The 20,810-nt window shown below is 43.1% G+C and overlaps 1 protein-coding gene and 1 pseudogene across 2 annotated transcripts in view; one reads left to right on the forward strand and one right to left on the reverse strand.

Annotated features, from left to right (window-relative positions):
* The window catches only part of LOC143601815 (D-galacturonate reductase-like), a 28,072-nt gene extending 24,846 nt beyond the window's left edge, over positions 1-3,226 (reverse strand). The window contains exons 1-4 of one of the 2 annotated variants that reach the window (XM_077079121.1): positions 2,788-3,226; positions 2,103-2,346; positions 1,846-2,025; positions 1,408-1,632 (exon numbers count right to left, since the gene is read on the reverse strand). In XM_077079121.1, the coding sequence (XP_076935236.1) occupies positions 1,408-1,632; positions 1,846-2,025; positions 2,103-2,346; positions 2,788-3,104 (966 nt within the window). In that variant the 5' untranslated portion in view covers positions 3,105-3,226. Of the gene's footprint in view, positions 1-1,407; positions 1,633-1,845; positions 2,026-2,102; positions 2,347-2,787 lie in introns of those variants that run through there. The other variant, XM_077079120.1, reaches the window with a different exon arrangement.
* A 686-nt stretch (positions 3,227-3,912) lies between these two features.
* On the forward strand, positions 3,913-20,516 carry LOC143601814 (transmembrane 9 superfamily member 3-like; annotated as a pseudogene).
* The last annotated feature ends 294 nt before the right edge of the window (positions 20,517-20,810 follow it).

Raw genomic sequence — 20,810 nt, forward strand, 5'->3', positions numbered from 1 at the left:
ATCTTCTTGCTTAGGTCCTTATTCAAACCTGACATTTTTACATGTTAAGTTTGTTAACAGAACTGTTATTTGGGAAAAATCTTGAATGAAGCGTCTATAATATCCTGCTAATCCTAAAAAACTTCGAATTTATGTAGGAATTTTAAGAATTCTCATTTAGTGATAGCTTCTATTTTAGCAGGATCCACATGAATACCTACATTATTAATCAAGTGGCCTAGAAATTGTACTTATTGTAACCAAAACTCACACTTTGAGAATTTAGCGTAAAGCCTCCTTATTCTCAATAGTGTTAAGAGTATATGAACATGTTTGACATGGTCATCACTACTTTTGGAATAAATAAGTATATCATCTATAAAAATGATTACAAATTTATCTAGATTCAGTTTACATATCCGATTCATCATATCCATAAATGCAGCTGGTGCATTGGTTAGACCAAATGGCATAAATGTAAACTCATGGTGACCATATCTCGTTTTGAAAGCATTCTTAGCAAAAGACTTCTTGTACTTTCAGTTGATGGTATCACGAGCGTAAATATATTTTAGAAAAAAATATCGAGCTCTTTGAACTTGATTGAATAGATCATCGATTCTCGGTAGTGGATACCGATTCTTTATTGTGACCTTATTCCCTTCTCTATATCGATACACATACGAATCGACCCATCTTTCTTTTTGACAAATAGCACAAGTGCTCCCCACAATGAGGAGCTTGTTCGTATGAAACCCTTTTCTAGTAATTCATCTAATTGTTTCTTTAACTCTAACATTTCTGTTAGCGCTAAACGATATGGTGCTTTAGAAATTGGTGTTGTTCTGAGTATCAAGGGAATTCTAAATTCTACTTCACGATCAGGCAATTGTCCAGGCAAATCTTCTGCAAAGACGTCAGAATACTCCAATACTAGCGGAATTTCCATTAGCTCTCAAGCGACTCGCTACGATGCGATCGAAGTGCAAAGTATGTCATCAAAAAACCACATTGCGCCCAAGCTCATGCGCGTGCACATCGGGTGCTTCGCACCCTCTCTAAGACCACTAAGTATGTCTACAAAATTTTCTTTTAAGCGTTGTGAAGCAAGTTCTTTTTTTTTATCCATGTGGGATAACTTCACTGTTCTTCTTTCATCAATGTGGGATAAACCCAAGTTCTTATTTCTTCACTTTCCCTTAGCTTATATTTTGGTTTGTTATATCAACAAATGTGGTTGACTATTGATATTAATGTGCAAATTAAGCTATTTATAGAAAACATTGTATTTCAAGAAAGAAACATGAATCGAAAACGATTTTTAAAGCTTCTTAAAATAAATGTGTTATACAAAAAAAGAATATGCAACAATACATCCAAACCGATGATCTCTTATTGTGTTCTAAGTAGACAATACACGTAAACAACCTATTGAAATGCCAAACCAGCGTCAATCTCAATGAGCACGTCGTGAGGCTCGTTAAGCATCAGACCAGTATAAACATGTTTCTGCTGAGGAATTTGACTTATTTTGATCACCTCTTCCTCGCTCAATGACCAGTCGAAGATGTCTAAGTTTTGTTTCATTCTCTCGGGATTGAAACTCTTTACTACAAAGCTGACACCTTGTTCATACATCCATCTTAGACAAATCTGCATGTCCACAATATAAGATCACTACATAAACTTATATACGGTAAAAGAATAAGATCTTTGACTTCTAAAATGATCGTTTCAACTCAAGTCTATGTTGTTCAAAATTGTTTTGACACGGACCATATTGACAACTTTTTAGAAAGACCCATTTGACATGTTACCCGACCTAACCCGCATATTTTGTCAGGCTTAAATTATAAAGAAGAGAACCTGAGCAACAGTCTTCCCTCTAGACTTGGCAATGTCTTGAAGAACATCACATTCCATGACACGGTTGTGTCCCCATTGAGTACCAAATGCGCCTAAAGGGGAATAAGCCGTAAGAAGGATATCGTTCTTTTTGCAGAATTCGTTAATTTTCTTCTGTTGCCAAAGCGGGTTCATCTCGACCTTCAACAACCACTTGAAAATCAGTGACAAGATAATATTAGACTTGGTTATGACTCGAAAATAGGTATGATAGTTACCTGGTTGACTACCGGGGGAATTTTAGCAAAGGAAATGATTTCTTCGATTAGTTTCAGATAGAAGTTGCTAACACCGATAGATTTGGTGAGTCCAAGATTTTGACACTTCTCCATTGCTTCCCAAACTTCTTTGATATTGATAGCGGCTATGCACTCTTTTGTAAGTAGGCTTTTGGGATCATCTTGGTTTAGCTTTAGTGGCCAGTGTATTAGATATAGATCTACATACTCTAGTCGTAATTCCCTGTCACATCACACATTTTCAAATGTCAATATCTTGTTTAACTTGAAGTCTTGCGAAAATTAAAGACATATCATAAAAGTGTATTATATAAAACTAATTGAGAATAAACCCGTTTATAATCGATGGTATGTTTATATATTTTGTTTATCGTAAATTTGCCTAATCAAATGGTTTTGTGAATGTTCGTAACTAACATGGACCTATAACCAAACCATACCCATACAAAAAACCGAAATACCAAACTTCAATTTAAATTTGGTTTGAGCCTTAAACTGATCTAAACCTACTCATGCACGCTCCTATACTATTTATTTTTAAACGTAAAAGTACGCAATTTTTTTTAATCTATGATACCGATCAAGTTCCCAACAATTTGTATGCCACAATAATACTAAACAAATTTAATAACATATCTTGTAGAGGGATATTATGTAGTCTTACTGGAGACTCTTGTTGATGGCTGGTAACACAAGGTGGCCTTCGGTGGAATCACACCACAGTTTGGTAGTAATGAAAAGCTCGTCCCGTGACTTAATGAGACCGAGACTCAACGCTTCCTTGATGGCTTCCCCAAGAGGTTTCTCTGTTCCATAGAGCATGGCTGTGTCAAAGTGGCGATAACCAAGCTTGATGGCTTCGATAACCGCAGCCTTCACCTCATCACTATTTTCTGTCCGGGTGGCTGTACCCAAGCCTAGCAACGGTATGGGTCGTCGGCCATCCGAAGAGCTGATCATCGTCTCTGGAATGGATACCATCTTTTGTTTTAGTCTTTCACTTTTCTTCTGAGTAATGCAAAAGAAGTTTTACAAGAAAACTAAGTAGCAATATGCACTATATATAGAGAAACATATGCAGATGTGACAAAATGGCTTGCCTAAACATGTTAACTTTTTTTTAGTCAATAAATCAACACTAAAGACAACTAGTATTATTAAAATTAAAAGATTAATTGTACTAGTGTTTAATTAATTAAACTATGAAACTTGACATGGTCAATTTGACAAGTTGATAACAAATCTAAAACTTGAATTTGAATTTCTCTTAAATAAATGTATAAACTTGGTCAGGCTTATTGAATTATTAAGAAAATTTTGACTACGTTTGTTGGGTTATATGATATTATTTCCTTATGTGAAATCAGATTTTAATATGATTTATTACTTGTTCAAATTCAAGTTTCTTTATTTTTTTTTCTTGTTTACCAAAATATTTGTTTAGTATTTGTTTGGTATAAAGTATGGTTAAATGTTATTTAATTTTTAGTTTTTGAGTTTTAAGTATTGTAAAGAACATCATTTTAGGTTTCTTTAAACCATTCGGTTCTTCAAGCTTTTAAGTGCCACAGGAGATGCGCAAGACGGAAAATCGAGTCGAGCACCATCGTCGAGACGAATGTGATGACGGAGAGGAGCATCCATTTAAGTGCCACCCACATTGTTCTTGGGGCCCTCGGTTCAATTGTTTTGATTTTCATAAATTGTCTGTAGCCATCTGATTGCTTTCGTTCCCACATCATTTGGTATAAGAGCTTTTGATTTTTCAAATGGCTCATGCGTGAAAGAGATGACCCTCGTGGCCGTAGACACCATTGATAAAGGCAAAGTCAAAGTTATTCCCTTCCCATGTGCTCGTGGAGAAGATCAACGTCCTGTTTGCAAATGCGCTGACCGAGGAATTGATGGTGTCTATCCTGACCCATGAGATCATAAGATCAAACAGCTCCAAAAACGATTGCGAGAGATCATGAATACAACAAGAGATCAAGCCCAATATGCAAACACAAAACGAATAATTGTAATCATAAATAATAAGGATTATAAAAATGACAAGAGAATATATTCTAGTGGTTTGGTTTAATAAATGAGAGTCAACTATATTATTTTATTCAACTTTTGGTGCAACAATGCCTTGCTTTTCTAAACTGCACATGCCTAGCTTTCTTCCTCAGATTGATCTGCAGCTTGTTCTCCATCAAGGTCTATTCACTAATCTTTTTTGCATTTCCTTTACAATCATAGTTTAGTGGCTTCTTTAATGTTTAAGCATATTAGAACAGCATTTAAGTAGTCCCATGTATGAGTTTTCGAGTTTGGTGGTGAAAGTAGACACAAATTCAAAGGGCATCTCATATCTTGAAACTGAAATAATAACCCCATTTCTTTGAATATTATTGTTACTTGGATTAATTTTGATGATAGTTAGGTGGTTAAACTTTAAAGCACAATTAATCCAAGCTCTTGCATTGTTTGTGGTTAGTTTTATTATTATCATTTTTTTTCACAGGCTTTCCGGCTTAGTGGTAGTAGTCTGGTTGCTTCTCCTAGGAGAGGTCGCCGGTTTCGGCCTCGGTGCCTGCATCCCCCGGAGGGGGTGGTTCAAATAAGTGGGGTCGGTTGAAATCCCGTAGACTCAGAAAAAATGCGGTTAGAAAAAAGTTTTTTGTTTTTTTGGTAATAAAATTAACTTAATTAGTGTTAAAAAGTTTGAACCATCCACCAACATTGCTATCACTGTCATTTGAATCTCCAACTTATGTCTAGTTGTGCATTATATGGAGTGTGTCAACTGTCAAGTACTCATTCTATAAAGTATTATTAATCAATGTCTTTTTATTTTGTCAAATGCTCAGATGTTTTCATTGTTTGTTGCCTCAACTAACAGGGATGGTAGGATTATCAAAAATCCATTTTGTCACTCTTATGTTAATCTTTCTTGGAAGCAATGTAAATTCAGATGCATATGATCATCGCTACGGTATTGGAGAGATTGTCCCCGTTTACGCCAACAAAATTGGCCCGTACTCTCCACATTGGTTAGCAACGTTCTCTCGTTAATTCATTTAGTTAATATAGTTGCAATCTGTCTACAGTTTTTTAATAAAAGGATTTATGTAACTTTCTCCAGGGAAAGATATAATTATTATGATTTTCCCTTTTGTTCTCCAGGTATTATTTTCTTCATATGTGTAATGCGCTCGTTGTAACTTGTAGCATTTTCGTTCTAATCTTATTTTGTAGTGACAGATTCTGTAAAGGAGAATGATAATCTTGGCAAGATGTTGACCGGGGAGAGCCTTGTTACAACTCCATTCGTGGTCGGGTTTCGTGTGGATAAAGAGCTTGAGTTATTATGCAGGAAAAGACTTAACAAATCAGATGTGTCTCTATTTAGAAATATGATCAAGAACAATTACCAAATGAAACTGGATTATGACGACTTACCAATTCAGGGTCTCGTTGGAAGGGTCGCAAGATATTTCACAGATGAAAACAAGAACAAGTATTTCCTTTACAAGCATTCTAAGTTCGAAATTTCATATAACAAAGACCGTGTTATTCGGGTTGTTCTTAGATATGATTCAGATTCAGAGGTAGTAGATGTAACAAATGACATGGAACTTGATGTTGATTTCACATACTCAATTAAATGGTGGGAGACAGAACATACATTTGATGAGAGATTGAATAGTTATATAACTTCTTTCATTTTACCATATCACACGTGAAGAGGTATGTACCCGCCTCAACACCGAGCGAGGCGGGTCAACCCACAAGATATAGACAAGAGGCTTGAAATCAAGACATTATGAAGGCACAAAGCCAAAACCTATGCGCATGGCGCATATCACATATGCTCATGCATCACATGCTCAGGCATCACAGATGCTCAGGCATCACACATGCTCAGGCATCACAGATGCTCACGCATCACATATGCTCACGCATATCACATATGCGCGTGGCGAATCCGCGCGTGGCGCATATCACATGCTCGTGCATATCACATCTGCGCATGAAACATCTGCGCGTGAGAATAAAGAGAAGACCTCGCGCATCCTCAGGATTGGCGCATATCACACATGCACATAATCAACCTCGTCCTTATCCAAATCAGGATTAGGGCAACCTTGATTGTGCACGTCAGACAACCTTCCAGAAGGTATCTTTTTAAGGAATAAGAATATGCTGATGTTGACAGCTGCCAATGAAAGGTGGACAACTCAGCAAAACCTATGTGCTACCACGTGATTATAACCAATGAAAAAGCACCAGGTGTCTCAAGGACACGTGGCGCAAAGCAATTGGAGGAGGCCAAAAAGGCCCTAATTAGGTCTGAGCCCAATCATTGGAAACCCTAGCACTATAAATACCACATCAACTCCACAAGGAGAGACACATCCAATTACACAGTATTCAGCTATATTAAGCAATACACCCCAATTTCCTTACTCTCATATTATTATCTTCTCCTACAAATTCTTATTCTCACACCGGAGGGTTACCCCAAAGAGGACCCCTCTGTCCCTTTCTGAGGGGTAAGTTTACGGTGCTGTTCATCTTGTAGGTGGAAGAACCCAGATCCCAGAGAACCATCGGTGAAATAGCATAATCACACCCGAGGAAAGTAGATCGTCAACCAGTGAGTCGATCCACGTTTCTTCATTGGCGCCATCACCTCTTACAACGGCAACAAAATCTCATCAGATCTCTAAAAAAAAAAAAAAATCTCACCATGGTTTCTGGTGTTCGTAACAGCGATCAAGTTCTGGAGGATATTGAACGTGAGGATGTTAATGAGGGACAGCAGTTTCTGAGGGTGCCGCGTGATTCTACGCGCACCACCAGTAACCATCCCTTCATCACAACTCCTCATGGCCAGACTGAAACTCCTCCAGACGATCTCACGTTCCAAAATCTTACCGGCGCGAAACAAAAAGGACCAATGGGTCCAGAAGATGAAACCAATGACCCTAAAGAATGGCTCATAAACGAGCAACGACGTCTAATGGACAAGTACAATGAGATGGTCAAACAAAAAAAGGTAGCCGACTTAACACAAAGGCTAGCGTTTGACAAGCAAAACGCTCATGGAACAAAAAGGGCGTGCGCGCCGGAAGATGGTCATTCTGTTCACACTGCAAACGCTGAGTTTAGTGATGAAGAAGTGCACAGCATGAGGAAGACGCGAGATACTCATGCAGGAGGCTCACAGCTCCGCGCGCACGTGAACATGGCGCCTGGAGCCAAAGCCGATCTGGATCTGCACATACCGTACAGTCCACCAGTTAGAGGGCAAGTGGACGTAACCACACCGTACAGGCCAGCCATCTTGGTGAAACATTCAAAATTCACTGAGCGCATCGCGAAGGCCCCCATTCAGCACAAAACCAAGATGTCAAGTGGTTTGGGCAAATATGATGGCACAACAGATCCAGACGATTTCTTACAAGGTTTTTACAACACTGGAAACCTAGAAAGCTGGACGATGCCAACATGGTGTCACATGTTTGCTCGCTGCCTCACGGGCGCGGCGCGTGTCTGGTTCGAGAGCTTGCCGACTGGGCAAATCGATGGGTTCGAGGAACTATTGGAAAAGTTCCAAGCCCACTTCGTACAGCAACGCAGACACACGCGCGACCCTGACGACATCATGCACTGCGTGCGCAGGAATGATGAAACGATTGAAGACTACATAACTCGTTTCAATCAGGAGTCTCTGGCAATCGGAGGTATCACTGAGCAACTCTTGCGCGTGGCCTTTATACAAGGCGCGCGCAGTGATCAACTCCGCCGAGCTCTCGTAAGCAGAGATGGCATGCCAACCACTTGGGCCAAGCTAATGGAAGCATCGCGAGTCTTCGCGAGAAATGAAAAACAAATTGCCCAAGATAGAGCGAGAGAAAGAGGGCATCAAGCTGAGACACCGCGCAGCAACGAAAGAAGGGGCAAACAGAACTCTGTATGGTCCAGGTTGCAAACAACCAGTTTTTCTTCCGCAGAAAAGCAGGCGCAACCAAGCTCACCCCAGCCCCAAAAAGACGTTCGTAATCGCGGGGAGGGTGACAAGAGGGAAGGCGGCAGAGATACTAACAGACCTCTGCCAAGAATATGGACTCCCCTCACTAAAACGCCTTCACAAGTGTTAAGCACTGAGAATGTCCAGTTCAAAAGCCCCAAGCCACTACACTACAAGGGACCATCAGACAGTGGCAAGTACTGTGAGTTTCACAAGTCCACAGGACACAACACTGATGCATGCCACCACTTGAAGGATGCAATTGAAAAAGATGTGAAATCAGGCAAGCTGGCTCACCTGGTAAAAAACTCAAGACCAGAAAATGAACAACCAGAAGGTGCCTCTGCCAGCAAAAGGTTCAAAAGAATCTGTGTAGCCGAGGGAGGAAGGCAAGGGCAAAATTCAAGAAAGAGAAGCGCGCAAATCCAAGGAGATTGGCGCGAGCAACAAGTAATCTTCCCAAGAATCAGGGGAGGCCCTTCTATCAGCAGTCCTCTTGTCATCACTACACACATTGCTCATTATGAAGTGTCAAAAGTCCTGGTGGACACTGGCAGCGAATCAGACATCATGTATGAGCAATGTTTCAGGAAACTGGATCCGGCAGACCAAGCAAGGCTTGAAATTGTGAATGCACCAATCTCTAGTGTTTCAAATGAAATCATTCATCCCCTAGGTCAAATACAATTTGAACTAACCATGGGGGATGAAAAACACAAGCGAGCCGAAGTTGTCAACTTCTTGGTCTTGCCCACCACTTCTTGCCACAATATGATCTTGGGTAGGGGAACGATTGCCCAATTCAACGCCATACCGTCGCCAGCGCACGGCGCATTGGGGTTCCCAACACCAACAGGTGTAACTTTTGTATACCGAGATCATTTGTGTGCAGTGACAAGTACTCCGCGGGAAGGGAGAATGAAACTTCCAATGGCAGACAACGTGCCAGAGGAATGGATTCTCAACCCAAAATTCCCGGAGCAAACAATCACAATTGGCGCTACGATATCAAACGACACGAGGTTGAGAATGAAAAGATTGCTCACAGCATATATGTCGGTCTTCGCGTGGCAACACTCTGATATGACTGGGGTCCCGCTAGACCTGGCTCAACATTCTCTCAACACGTTCAAGTCTGTAGAGCCAATTGCTCAAAAGAAGAGAGTCATGGGGGATGAGAAGGCGAGGGCCATGAATGAGCAGGTTGAGGATCTATTGCGCGCAAACATCATCCGCCCGATACAATACCAGACATGGGTAGCCAATCCTGTGATGGTAAAGAAAAGTAACGGGTCATGGAGGATGTGTATTGACTTCAAGGACCTCAACAAAGCATGCCCAAAAGATTGTTACCCCCTCCCAAACATCGACGCAAAGGTGGACTCCGTGGCGCCATTCAAGCTCAAATGTTTCCTGGATGCCTACAAGGGCTATCACCAGATTCAAATGGCACCACAAGACGAGGACAAGACCGCCTTCAGAACCGACAAGGGTGTTTTTTGTTACACAAAAATGCCCTTTGGTTTGAAGAATGCGGGAGCCTCCTACCAAAGACTTATGGATGCCGTTTTCAGCGAGCAAATTGGAAGAAACCTAGAAGTCTACGTGGATGATTTGGTGATCAAAAGCAGGGAGGAAAAACAAATGCTCAAAGACATCGAAGAAACCCTTGCGCGCCTAAAGGAAGTTAACATGAAGCTCAATCCGAGCAAATGCACTTTCGGCGTACAAGAGGGAAAATTTCTAGGTGTAATGGTCACCAAGGATGGTTTCAAGGTGAACCCAGAAAAGGTGGAGGCCATCCTTGACATGCCCTCGCCATCCACCATGAAAGAGGTCCAGAAGCTGAATGGTAGATTGGTTTCAATCAACAGGTTCCTAGCGAACCATGCAAGCAAATCTACCCCATTTGTCAACACATTGAGGAATTGCTTAAAGAAAAGCCAATTCAAATGGACTCCTGAGACTGAGCGAGCTTTCAGTGAGATAAAAGAATGTTTGATAAATCTGCCCGCGCTCACAGCTCCACTTCCTGGTGAAACTTTGACATTGTACCTATCAGCAGGAGAGCGCGCCATCGGTGCAGTATTGTTGGTGGATCGCAAGGGAATCCAAACGCCAATATACTATGTGAGTCGGGTGCTGACAGATCCTGAGACGCGCTACTCCATCATAGAAAAGTTAGTTTTGTCACTAACACACGCGTCGCGCAAGCTTCATAGATACTTCAATGGTCATCCTATTGAAGTTCTGACTGGTTACAACATCCAGCAAGTCTTGCGGCGTCCCGCGCTCTCAGGAAGGCTGACAAAATGGGCGCTTGAATTAGGAGAACACACGATCGCCTATAAGCCCCGTCCAGCAATAAAGGGACAAGTCTTGGCTGATTTCATCGCAGAAATCCCAGAAGAAAAAATTGAAGAGGCTCAGCGCGAGGCAGACCCTCCGCGAGCCAATGATGAAGAAAATGTTTGGAGATTGTTCACTGACGGAGCTTCAAACAACGAAGGGTCCGGCGCAGGCCTAAAACTAGTGGATCCAGAGAATCAGGAATATACTTACGCCATCAGGTTGGACTTCAAGAGCACCAACAATGAAGCTGAGTATGAAGCCCTGCTGGCTGGCCTGCGCATCGCGCACAAATTCGGAGTTAAAAAGCTAGAGGCCCATGTTGATTCATACTTGGTAGCAGCACAGGTCAATGGCCTTTATGATGCCAAGGAGAACACCATGCCTCTGTATCTAGAGCAGGCGAAAAAGCTCATCGAGCAATTTGACTGCTTCAGAATCATTCATATTCCGCGCAGTGAAAACAAATCTGCCGACGTGCTGAGCAAGATGGCATCAACCAGCTTCGATCACTTTGGCAAAGATGTCAGGGTAGAAGTAATGAGCAACCCGTCGGTGGGAGCGAAGTCTGTCCTTGTAACTCATACAACCCCTTCATCATGGATAACTCCAATAATGGAATTCTTGATGGAGGGAAAGGTACCGGACGATCGCGCACAGGCGAGGAAGGTAAGACACAAGTCACAGAACTATGAACTGCTTGATGGTACATTATATCGACGCTCTTATCTTGGACCGCTCATGAAATGCCTAGATGCTGAGGAAGCAAGCTATGTGATCAGAGAGATACACGAAGGAATCTGTGGAATACATGCTGGCCCGCGCATGGTGGTTGCCAAGGCAATGAGCGCAGGTTACTATTGGCCAGGCATGTACTTGGACGCATTAAAAGAGATCCAAAAATGCAAAGCATGTCAGAGCTATGCGCCAAACACGATGCGGCCAAAGAACAACTTGATTCCGGTGACCTCTGCATGGCCTTTCCACAAATGGGCAATCGATATTGTGGGTCCCCTACCGCAAGCGCAAGGGCGACTAAAATTTTTGGTAGTGGCAGTAGACTATTTCACAAAATGGGTCGAAGCCAAGCCACTAGCAAAAATCACAGCCGAGGCGATGAAGCAGTTTATTTTGAGCCACATCATATGCCGTTTTGGCTTGCCCATGGAAATTGTGAGCGATAATGGCAAACAATTCACTGACAAAAAGATATCCAGCTGGCTCAAGGAATTGCGCATCAACCAAATCTTCACTTCAGTATACCACCCTCAGGGGAATGGCCAAGTGGAGCGCGCGAACCTAAGCTTGCTAAATGGGCTGAAGAAAAGGTTGGAAGGAGAGTCCCATTCTTGGGTCGAAGAGCTACCTAATGTCCTATGGGCGCACAGGACATTAAGCAAAACCAGCAATGGCGAATCCCCGTTCAGCCTAACCTATGGAACGGAGGCAATGATTCCAGCAGAAATTGGATGCCCATCCCATAGAGTGCTCATGATGAACAAGATTGATAACGAGCGCGAAAGAAGGTTGGATCTCAACTTACTTGAAGGGCGCAGAGAGGCAGCTATCATCAGTGAAGCCAAATACAAGAAAAAACTGGAAAAATATTATAACCAGCGCGTGAAAGAATGCCACTTCAGGAAAAATGATTTTGTCCTTCGAAACAATGAAGCTAGCCGCGTGATACCCCCGGGAAAAATGTCCCCCAATTGGGAGGGAACTTATCAAGTCTCGGAAGAATTGGGAAAAGGCGCATATGCTTTAAAAGATTTGAATGGAAAGAAGATCCCGCGCGCATGGAACGCGGCACAGCTTCGAAAATGTTTCATGTAAAAATTGTCAAGTTTGTAAACAAGGCTTTTTAAGCCATTATGAATAATGATACGCGCTATCTTCTCTTAATGTGGATTCTATTACCTTTTGCATACATGTTTCACACTTCCCTTTATTAATTTTGAGCAATATGACAACATTGTATTGACATCAAAACGAAATAAAACGAAGTAAAACATACATGCGCGAGCTTCAAGCTCAAACGCGTTAACGAGTCTTAACTCTAAAACGTCAGGGCCTTAGCCCAATAATAGGAGCCTTAGCTCAGGGCCTTAGCCCAATAATGTGAGCCTTAGCTCAAATCACTCACAACATCCATCCTACATGCTGCGCAGCCTGACCATAAAAATACCTAAGCACAACTAAGGCAAAGCAAATGCCAAAACATAGTTGTTAAGGTCTCAGGTTGAGGTCGCGCATGAAATTGTAATGGATATCTGAGTAACACATATTGACACGTAAAGGCTAAAAAACTCATAATTCCATATAATAAATGTGCGATAACGTCGCGCAAAAGAGGAATAATGAAAACGCCAAGGCACGTGTCAACATAATCAAGATATGGCAAAATCACTTACAATATGACAAGGATTAAGTATAATAATTTCCTTACAACCTTGTTCTTATTTCAACGTGCAAGCATATCTTATATTCAACAAGCAAACATGCAATATAAAGAGATGAATGGGGAATGCGCAAGATGCGAAGAAGGGAAAAACAAAAATTCATTCCAAAGCATTGAAATTTACAAGTTTACAAGATGATGAGGTACAAACTACAAATAAAAATAAAAAACATGAAGGGCTTCTCAAGTCTCCACGTCGACGTCAGCCTCTTCATAGTCCTCATCACCGCCCTCAGCATCTGGCGCAGCCCGCTCCTCGTCATCTCCAAACTGACCATAGTCAAGTTGTTCGTCCTGAATGGAGTCTTCTATCACAACAGTGTCAGGAGCGGATCCTTTGGCCAAGCCAGAGCCGCTAGCAGGGGCAGCATTCCCCGCGCCATCATCGCTGCCAACAGCCCCTTCGCACTCGTCAAGTAATTTCTTTAGCGCGCCGAGATCGGGCTGGTCAGCAAGCGCGGATATCTGCAAATCATAAGGAAAAATATGAGTACAAAAAGACTTGGAAAATAAGTCAAGGTAATCTCATTAAGGTTAAAATACCTGCGCAAGGATGGGAATGGGAGTATTCAAATACTTCTCCCCCATCGCGGCCATGTCCGCGCAGGCAACGTCGCTCTGATAAGGGTAGTCGGATGGGTTCTTCTTCAACATGCCATATTCATAGCCATCCTTAAACCCTTCAGCTCGACCCACCAAGCGCGCGGCAGCGTTGCAATCCATCACAAGGGCCTGAAACTCGTCTGAGTATTTCATCGCGTAAGCGCAACGAGTCATACCCTGTGAGATTAGCCATTGGCGATCCTGCGCGAGGGAAGCAACAGACGTCTCAAGAGCAGGAATCTGAGAGTTTAACAACTCAGCAGTTTCCTTAGTCTGTTTCAGCTCTTCTTTGTCGGACGCTGCTGCCGCCAAGGCTTCTTCCTTTTCCGCTCGCGCAAGCTCGAGTGCTTCCTGGCTAGACGCTGCCGTCGCCAAGGCTTCATCTTTCTCGGGCCTGCGCGGCCGCCAGCTCCTTCTTCAGGCGCGCAACCTCACTCTCCAGCGATGATTTGTCAGTTATAGACTGGACACGAGCTTGGTCACGCGCCTCCGCGTCCAGCTCCAGGTCGCGCACTCTACGCGCGTACTTGGCCGCGTCCGCCTCGGCCGCCTGTAGCTCATGCCCGCGCTTCACGAAGGCGGTGTTGGCACTTGCCCTGTTCTCACTGAGCTCTGCTTGGAGCTTCTCAGCTCTCTCTCGAGCATCAGAAAGATGCCAAGCAGACACTTTAGCCTCTTGCTTGGCTTCCGCAAGAGCATCACGTACCTTTACGTAATCATAGCGAAGCTCTTGGGAGGCAGCAAAGAAAGCCGACCCAGCAAACAGATGAACGTTGAGCAAGTCATCGCGAGCGTGGCCCTCCTGAAACCTCCTTTCAGCTGGAGGCACAGAATGAGCCCAGAAGTCCTCACACACACCATGGACTGAAATGAGCTGTCCTCAGTAATGTTCCATCTCGGGCGGTAAATGTGATCGGCTTCCTGCAAACACAAAGTAATGATCTAAGTCATCAAAACACTAATATGGAAGTCCTCGCAGCGGAGCAAAAACGAACCTATACCTGCGGGGATGAAGCAGAAAAGTCAGCGCCAGCCCCACGAGAAGGCTGCGCCGGAAAATCTCGTGGCGCTGCAGGGCTGGCGCGGCCGCCGTCGGAGTCTTCAACTTCAAACTCCTCATCCTCCTCTGAAACAGGCCTTTTCTCCTGCGACCTAGAACCAAAATCAGTCTCGCGAGGAGGGCTGTGCGCAGGAGGAGGTGAGGGAGGTCTCGACGCCGCCAGGTCGGCGCGTAAAACGGCCTCCTGCTCCTTAGTAATCCCGATGAGGGGAGATTCAGCGCTTGCAGGAGCAGGAGCAGAACCAACGGCGCTGGCACCGGCGCCAGGAGTGCCGCTAGCAGCTTGCACGCCAGCAATGACTCCTGTGAAAAAATCAACAAAAAGAAATGGTTCATGACTTGATCTAAAAGAAAGTCAGAAAATAAAAGCGCAATACGTACCTTGGCGCAACTCCGTTCGCGAGTCAAACATCGCCATGAAGTCCATTCTTCCCCTTTTTGAGGGTAAAACAGGGGACTTCGAAGCGACCTCCGGCGCAGGCTCGGCACCTTGTTGCGCCTGAGGTTGATCCACCAACGTCGCCGGCTCTACAAACATTTGAGTGAGCAAAGACGCATTAGTAATTCTATCAGAATCGCGCTCATAGAACTATAAAAGATAACCAAAGGATAAGCAAAGTATACCTGTCGAAGGCGCAACGCCGCTTCCCTTTTCCAAAGCGCGAAGGGAGGAGGTAGTGGCACCATACCTCGTGTGGACAGGAGGTCGGCCCACTTTTTGAGGCAGGGAAGACAAGGAAAACCCCTGGGTTTTCTCAAGTCCATTCGCCTGAGTAGGAGGATCCTGAACAACAGGGGCATCATCTTTCTTCTGTTTCTTACTGGCCCCTGCGCCAGTTTTCCCTTTAGCCTTACGCTTTAGTTGGGGCGCCTCCTCCTCCTCCTCCTCCTCCTCTTCCGCGAGCTCCAGCTCGTAGTTCTCAAGCGCGTCTACAGTACATGCAACAGAAGTGTTAGCCAAATTTGGTATTATAAAGGCAAATGCATAAGTACAAAGGCTTACCAGGCGCATCGCTGTCAAAGAGAAATCCCAGATCAACAGGGATGAACATGTCATCGAAGCGATCGGGGAAGCCAACCTCCCCAGCGCCCAGCGCGACGGAGCCACCCTCCATATGTTCATCATAGGCGGCGTGGACATACTCCTTGCTGACTGCACAAAACAAGTCAAATGATATCAGCAAAACGAATTATATTCGCGCAGAAGTAATGCAATGAGTTAACTTACACAAGCCGTCAACTTGGATAACGGGCTCAGTCGCGCTGTCGGCCCACCTCCTGCTCATACCAACCCCCACCAGCGCCTCCTCACAAATGTTCTTGGCGGGGGATGGTTCGGCAGTCAACTTTTTTACCCAGGCGCCAGTTGGGTTCTTGAAGACACCCACATCCGCAGGCGCAGAAGAGATCGCGCGCATGGTCATGCGGATGGGGATCACACCAGCCCTGATGTAGAAAAACCTCTCAGACCAGTCATGAAGGCTCTTGAATGAAACAGTGCAGCACTTGACCTTCTGACTGCGAGGAATAAATGAGAACCAAGAATCTTGGATCTTGGGCTTATAAAAAAACTGAAAGCGCCGAGGGGTGGGCTCCTCGCGCTGAGATTTGCACATGAACTCGAAATGAGTCATGCGCACGAGTCCAAACGGATGGACTTGGGATATATGAATCCCATAAAACTTAAGCAGCGCACCCACAAACCTTGTCATCGGGAGACGAAGGTTGCAGTGGGTGAAAAAATAGCAATAAAGGGATATATAGCCGGTGGGCGGGTCCGCCGCCGTTTGCCCGGCCGCCGGCAGCATGCAGCCATACTCAGGGAGAAAACACTGAGAGGCAATAAGGCTGTCAAAATCGGCCTGCCTCAGTTTGCAGGGGATCTCATCCCACTTCTTCACTGCCTTGGTCCTCCCTACCTCCTCCGATGAGGCCTCAGCAGCCCTCTTCCCCTTGCCGGTCTTCTTCAACGTAGACATTACTAACGATTTCACACGGCGATGGATAGGGGAGATTGTGTTGTCTGAGCTATCAGACATGCAACTATAAAATCGAACAACGGATGCTTCTAAAGAACAGAGATCTGGAAGCAGAAGACAGGTAATGGGAATAGAATGAAAGAAAGAAAAGAGCTCTGAATAAACAAGGAAGATGAAGGATTAAAACTCTAAGGGCTGGCTTTTATAGGCCCAGGAGAGAGAAATTGGTGCTGATCGGACTTCACGCGCCCCCACTCGCAGGCGTAAGCCAACGCGAGCGCGACACGTGTCCCTGACACTGTGTGAGGGGACACGAAAAGAAACTATACAGGTGCTGCCAGAGTTCACGCGCCACCACTCGCAGGTACGGGCCAACGCGAGCGCGACACGTGTTCCTGACACTATGTGAGGGGACATGAAAGGCAACTGTAGCACCTCGAGCACACGAAAGGTCTGACACGTCTCCATCACTGACGCATGTCAGCAACAACCAACCACGTACAGGGACGATTCGTTTGCAACAAAAAGGATAGAATTTCGCGCAACGATGAGTAATAAGAAGAAAAAGACAAACCCCTACTAAAAGAGCAAACTGTTCAAGTCTAATATCTATCTTGCCTCGCTCGCGCGAGACAAGACACACATTAGACTGGGGGGGCTTGAAGAGGTATGTACCCGCCTCAACACCGAGCGAGGCGGGTCAACCCACAAGATATAGACAAGAGGCTTGAAATCAAGACATTATGAAGGCACAAAGCCAAAACCTATGCGCATGGCGCATATCACATATGCTCATGCATCACATGCTCAGGCATCACAGATGCTCAGGCATCACACATGCTCAGGCATCACATATGCTCAGGCATCACAGATGCTCACGCATCACATATGCTCACGCATATCACATATGCGCGTGGCGCATCCGCGCGTGGCGCATATCACATGCTCGTGCATATCACATCTGCGCATGAAACATCTGCGCGTGAGAATAAAGAGAAGACCTCGCGCATCCTCAGGATTGGCGCATATCACACATGCACATAATCAACCTCGTCCTTATCCAAATCAGGATTAGGGCAACCTTGATTGTGCACGTCATACAACCTTCCAGAAGGTATCTTTTTAAGGAATAAGAATATGCTGATGTTGACAGCTGCCAATGAAAGGTGGACAACTCAGCAAAACCTATGTGCTACCACGTGATTATAACCAATGAAAAAGCACCAGGTGTCTCAAGGACACGTGGCGCAAAGCAATTGGAGGAGGCCAAAAAGGCCCTAATTAGGTCTGAGCCCAATCATTGGAAACCCTAGCACTATAAATACCACATCAACTCCACAAGGAGAGACACATCCAATTACACAGTATTCAGCTATATTAAGCAATACACCCCAATTTCCTTACTCTCATATTATTATCTTCTCCTACAAATTCTTATTCTCACACCGGAGGGTTACCCCAAAGAGGACCCCTCTGTCCCTTTCTGAGGGGTAAGTTTACGGTGCTGTTCATCTTGTAGGTGGAAGAACCCAGATCCCAGAGAACCATCGGTGAAATAGCATAATCACACCCGAGGAAAGTAGATCGTCCACCAGTGAGTCGATCCACGTTTCTTCAACACGCATGCGCATATTCTCTCGATTGCAAATTCATGTTTCACAATATTCATAGTGATCCTTTCCCTAGTCATCTTTTACATTCGATTTCTCCGTACAGGACACATCCAGGTATGCATTCTACTAACATAAACTTCATTGAACTTAAATTACATTCATCTAATATCAAACCTCTCTTTAATCCATGAACGTTAAAGATACGCATGTGATGTTGAAGAGGCTGAAGTTCATAATAATCAAGAACAAAAGGAATGCAAGAACATCCGTGGTGACGTGTTTAGATTTCCAAAGCATAAGTCTTTGTGTTCTGCAGCACTTGGTTGTGGCACACAGTTACTAGTACTGTTAGTATTTTCCGAAAAATGATTTTTATATATATATATATATTTTTTTTATTTAAGTTTTTTTTTTTTTTTGCAAACAATCGAAGTTTTATATAATTTACTATAAAACGATTACAATAAAGTGGCAGGCAAACGGGCAACAAGCTGCGCCGCAACCCCCTTTTGAACAGCAAAGCCAATCCTGCTAAAAACGAAGCTTTGAGACCTAGAAGCTGAAGAGGTTCCGTGTACGACGCGCTGAACCCTACTCAAAAATTTCACAGCCTCTGGAACCAGAAAACCAAATTTTTATATTATATTTTAAAAACACACATCCTATAATATTTATGTAACATTCATTTTATTCACTTGCAGCATGGTGATCATTCTTATTATGGGTGTCATGGGTGTTTTTAAATCAAATTATCAAGTAGTATCCTTCAAAGCACTTGTCATTGCGTATGCAGTTACGTCGCTTATCTCTGGATACACGTCCGCTTCTTTCTATCATCAACTTAATGGGACATCATGGGTATGTGCGGATAGCCGGATATTATTCGACACTTGATTTATCAAACTTTGATTCTTATATTATATCGGTATTTTTTTGGCAGATAAAAAACATATTGCTAACTGGAGGACTATATTTTGGTCCTTTCTTCCTTACATTTAGTCTCAGTATCATTCTCGATATTTATAACGGAGAAACCACGACGTTTCCATTAAATACGATAATCACATTATCTCTCGTGTGGACGTTTCTAGTATTCCCATTGCTTGTTTTAGGAGGGACTATGGGAAAAAACAATGCATCTTATTTCCGAGTTCCTTGTAGAACAACCGCGAATTGTCCTAAAAATGTTTCTCAACTGTTTTGGTATAGAGGTGTTCTTCCTCAAATGATTGTGGCTGGACTTTTGCCATTTAGTGTCATCAAAATTCAGATATATGACAATCTTTTCACTGTTATGGGACGCGGAATCTACACGTTTTATAACTCTATGGCCATAATGTTTGTTCTTGTTTTGATCATGACCTCTTTAGTTTCTGTAATGCTGACAAGCTTCCATCTTGCTGTTGAAGATCATGAATGGTTGTGGAGGTGATACTGATATAATAATCTTCTATATCTTTTCTCTTAACGTTTTACTATTTGAAGAGTTAGTTACACGGTCTATGTGGTATGTTCATATTACGGTTTTGGTCCCAACTTTTCGAAAGTGAAGTCAAACGGTCATTTTATATAAATTTTTATGTTTTTGTTTTTTTAGTAGAAGGGTATATCGGTCATTTTTATAAAATTTAACTCAAAATACAAAAAGAGTAACAGACAATTACCCCAATGAACAGATGTTTTACCTGTAAGCAAACATTGAGGAATGAGGAGGACTGAACCCGTAATAACCGAAAAGTTGAGACCAAACCTGTAATGTGTAAATATTACAAGGACCATCCGTAGTTACTTGGATGTTATTCTTTTGATTTAGAAAGTTTTTTTTTTCTTTTACCATTCTTGATTTTTTTTGTACACGGGTATATCGGTCATTTGATAATATTTAACTCAAAAGCCGAACAGGCATTCATTAGAAGGACCAAACGTGTTACCCGTGAGCAAAATGAGGGCCATACGAGCCGTTTTTGAAAAGTTGGGACCAAAACTGTAATATGTAAATACTATAGGGACCTTATGTGTAATTAACTATCATATGGATTTATTTTGTGGTCAAGTTTTATTTTATTAAGATGTATTTTGTTTTGTACAGGTCGTTTTTCAATGGCGGGTCTACTGGATTGCATGTGTATGGTTACGGTATCTATTACTATTTTTATGTCTCGGATATGGATACTCTTGTGCAAGCTTTCTGTTTTTTCGGTTACGTGGCTTGCTTCGGGTATGGAATATTTCTTGCACTTGGAACTGTGGGCTTCCATGCTTCGGTGCTCTTCGTCCGATATTTATACACGTCTATAAAGTGCGACTAGTCTAGGCTTATAGGACTGACTATGACTCACTGATTTTTAAATTAATAGTTGTGAATTTTGAAAAAGAAAACCATGTACATGTATTCATAATGTCTAGTTTACTAATTAGTTGTTACAAAGATAGGGGTGTGCGAGGTTCAGTTCGGTTATTAGCATTAACCGAACCAAACCGATCGGTTATTGATTCGGTTCGGTTGGTAACCAATATCAAATATGGGCTAAAATTTTGCTTAAAATACATGAAATGATTGTTTAAATACATGAAGTGAGGGTATAACTACATGAAATAAAGAT

The sequence above is a fragment of the Bidens hawaiensis genome, unplaced genomic scaffold (assembly GCF_021521415.1).
Source record: "Bidens hawaiensis isolate Kalapana, Puna unplaced genomic scaffold, B.hawaiensis_p1.1 tig00057148_1, whole genome shotgun sequence".
In the NCBI taxonomy this organism is placed as follows: domain Eukaryota; kingdom Viridiplantae; phylum Streptophyta; class Magnoliopsida; order Asterales; family Asteraceae; genus Bidens; species Bidens hawaiensis.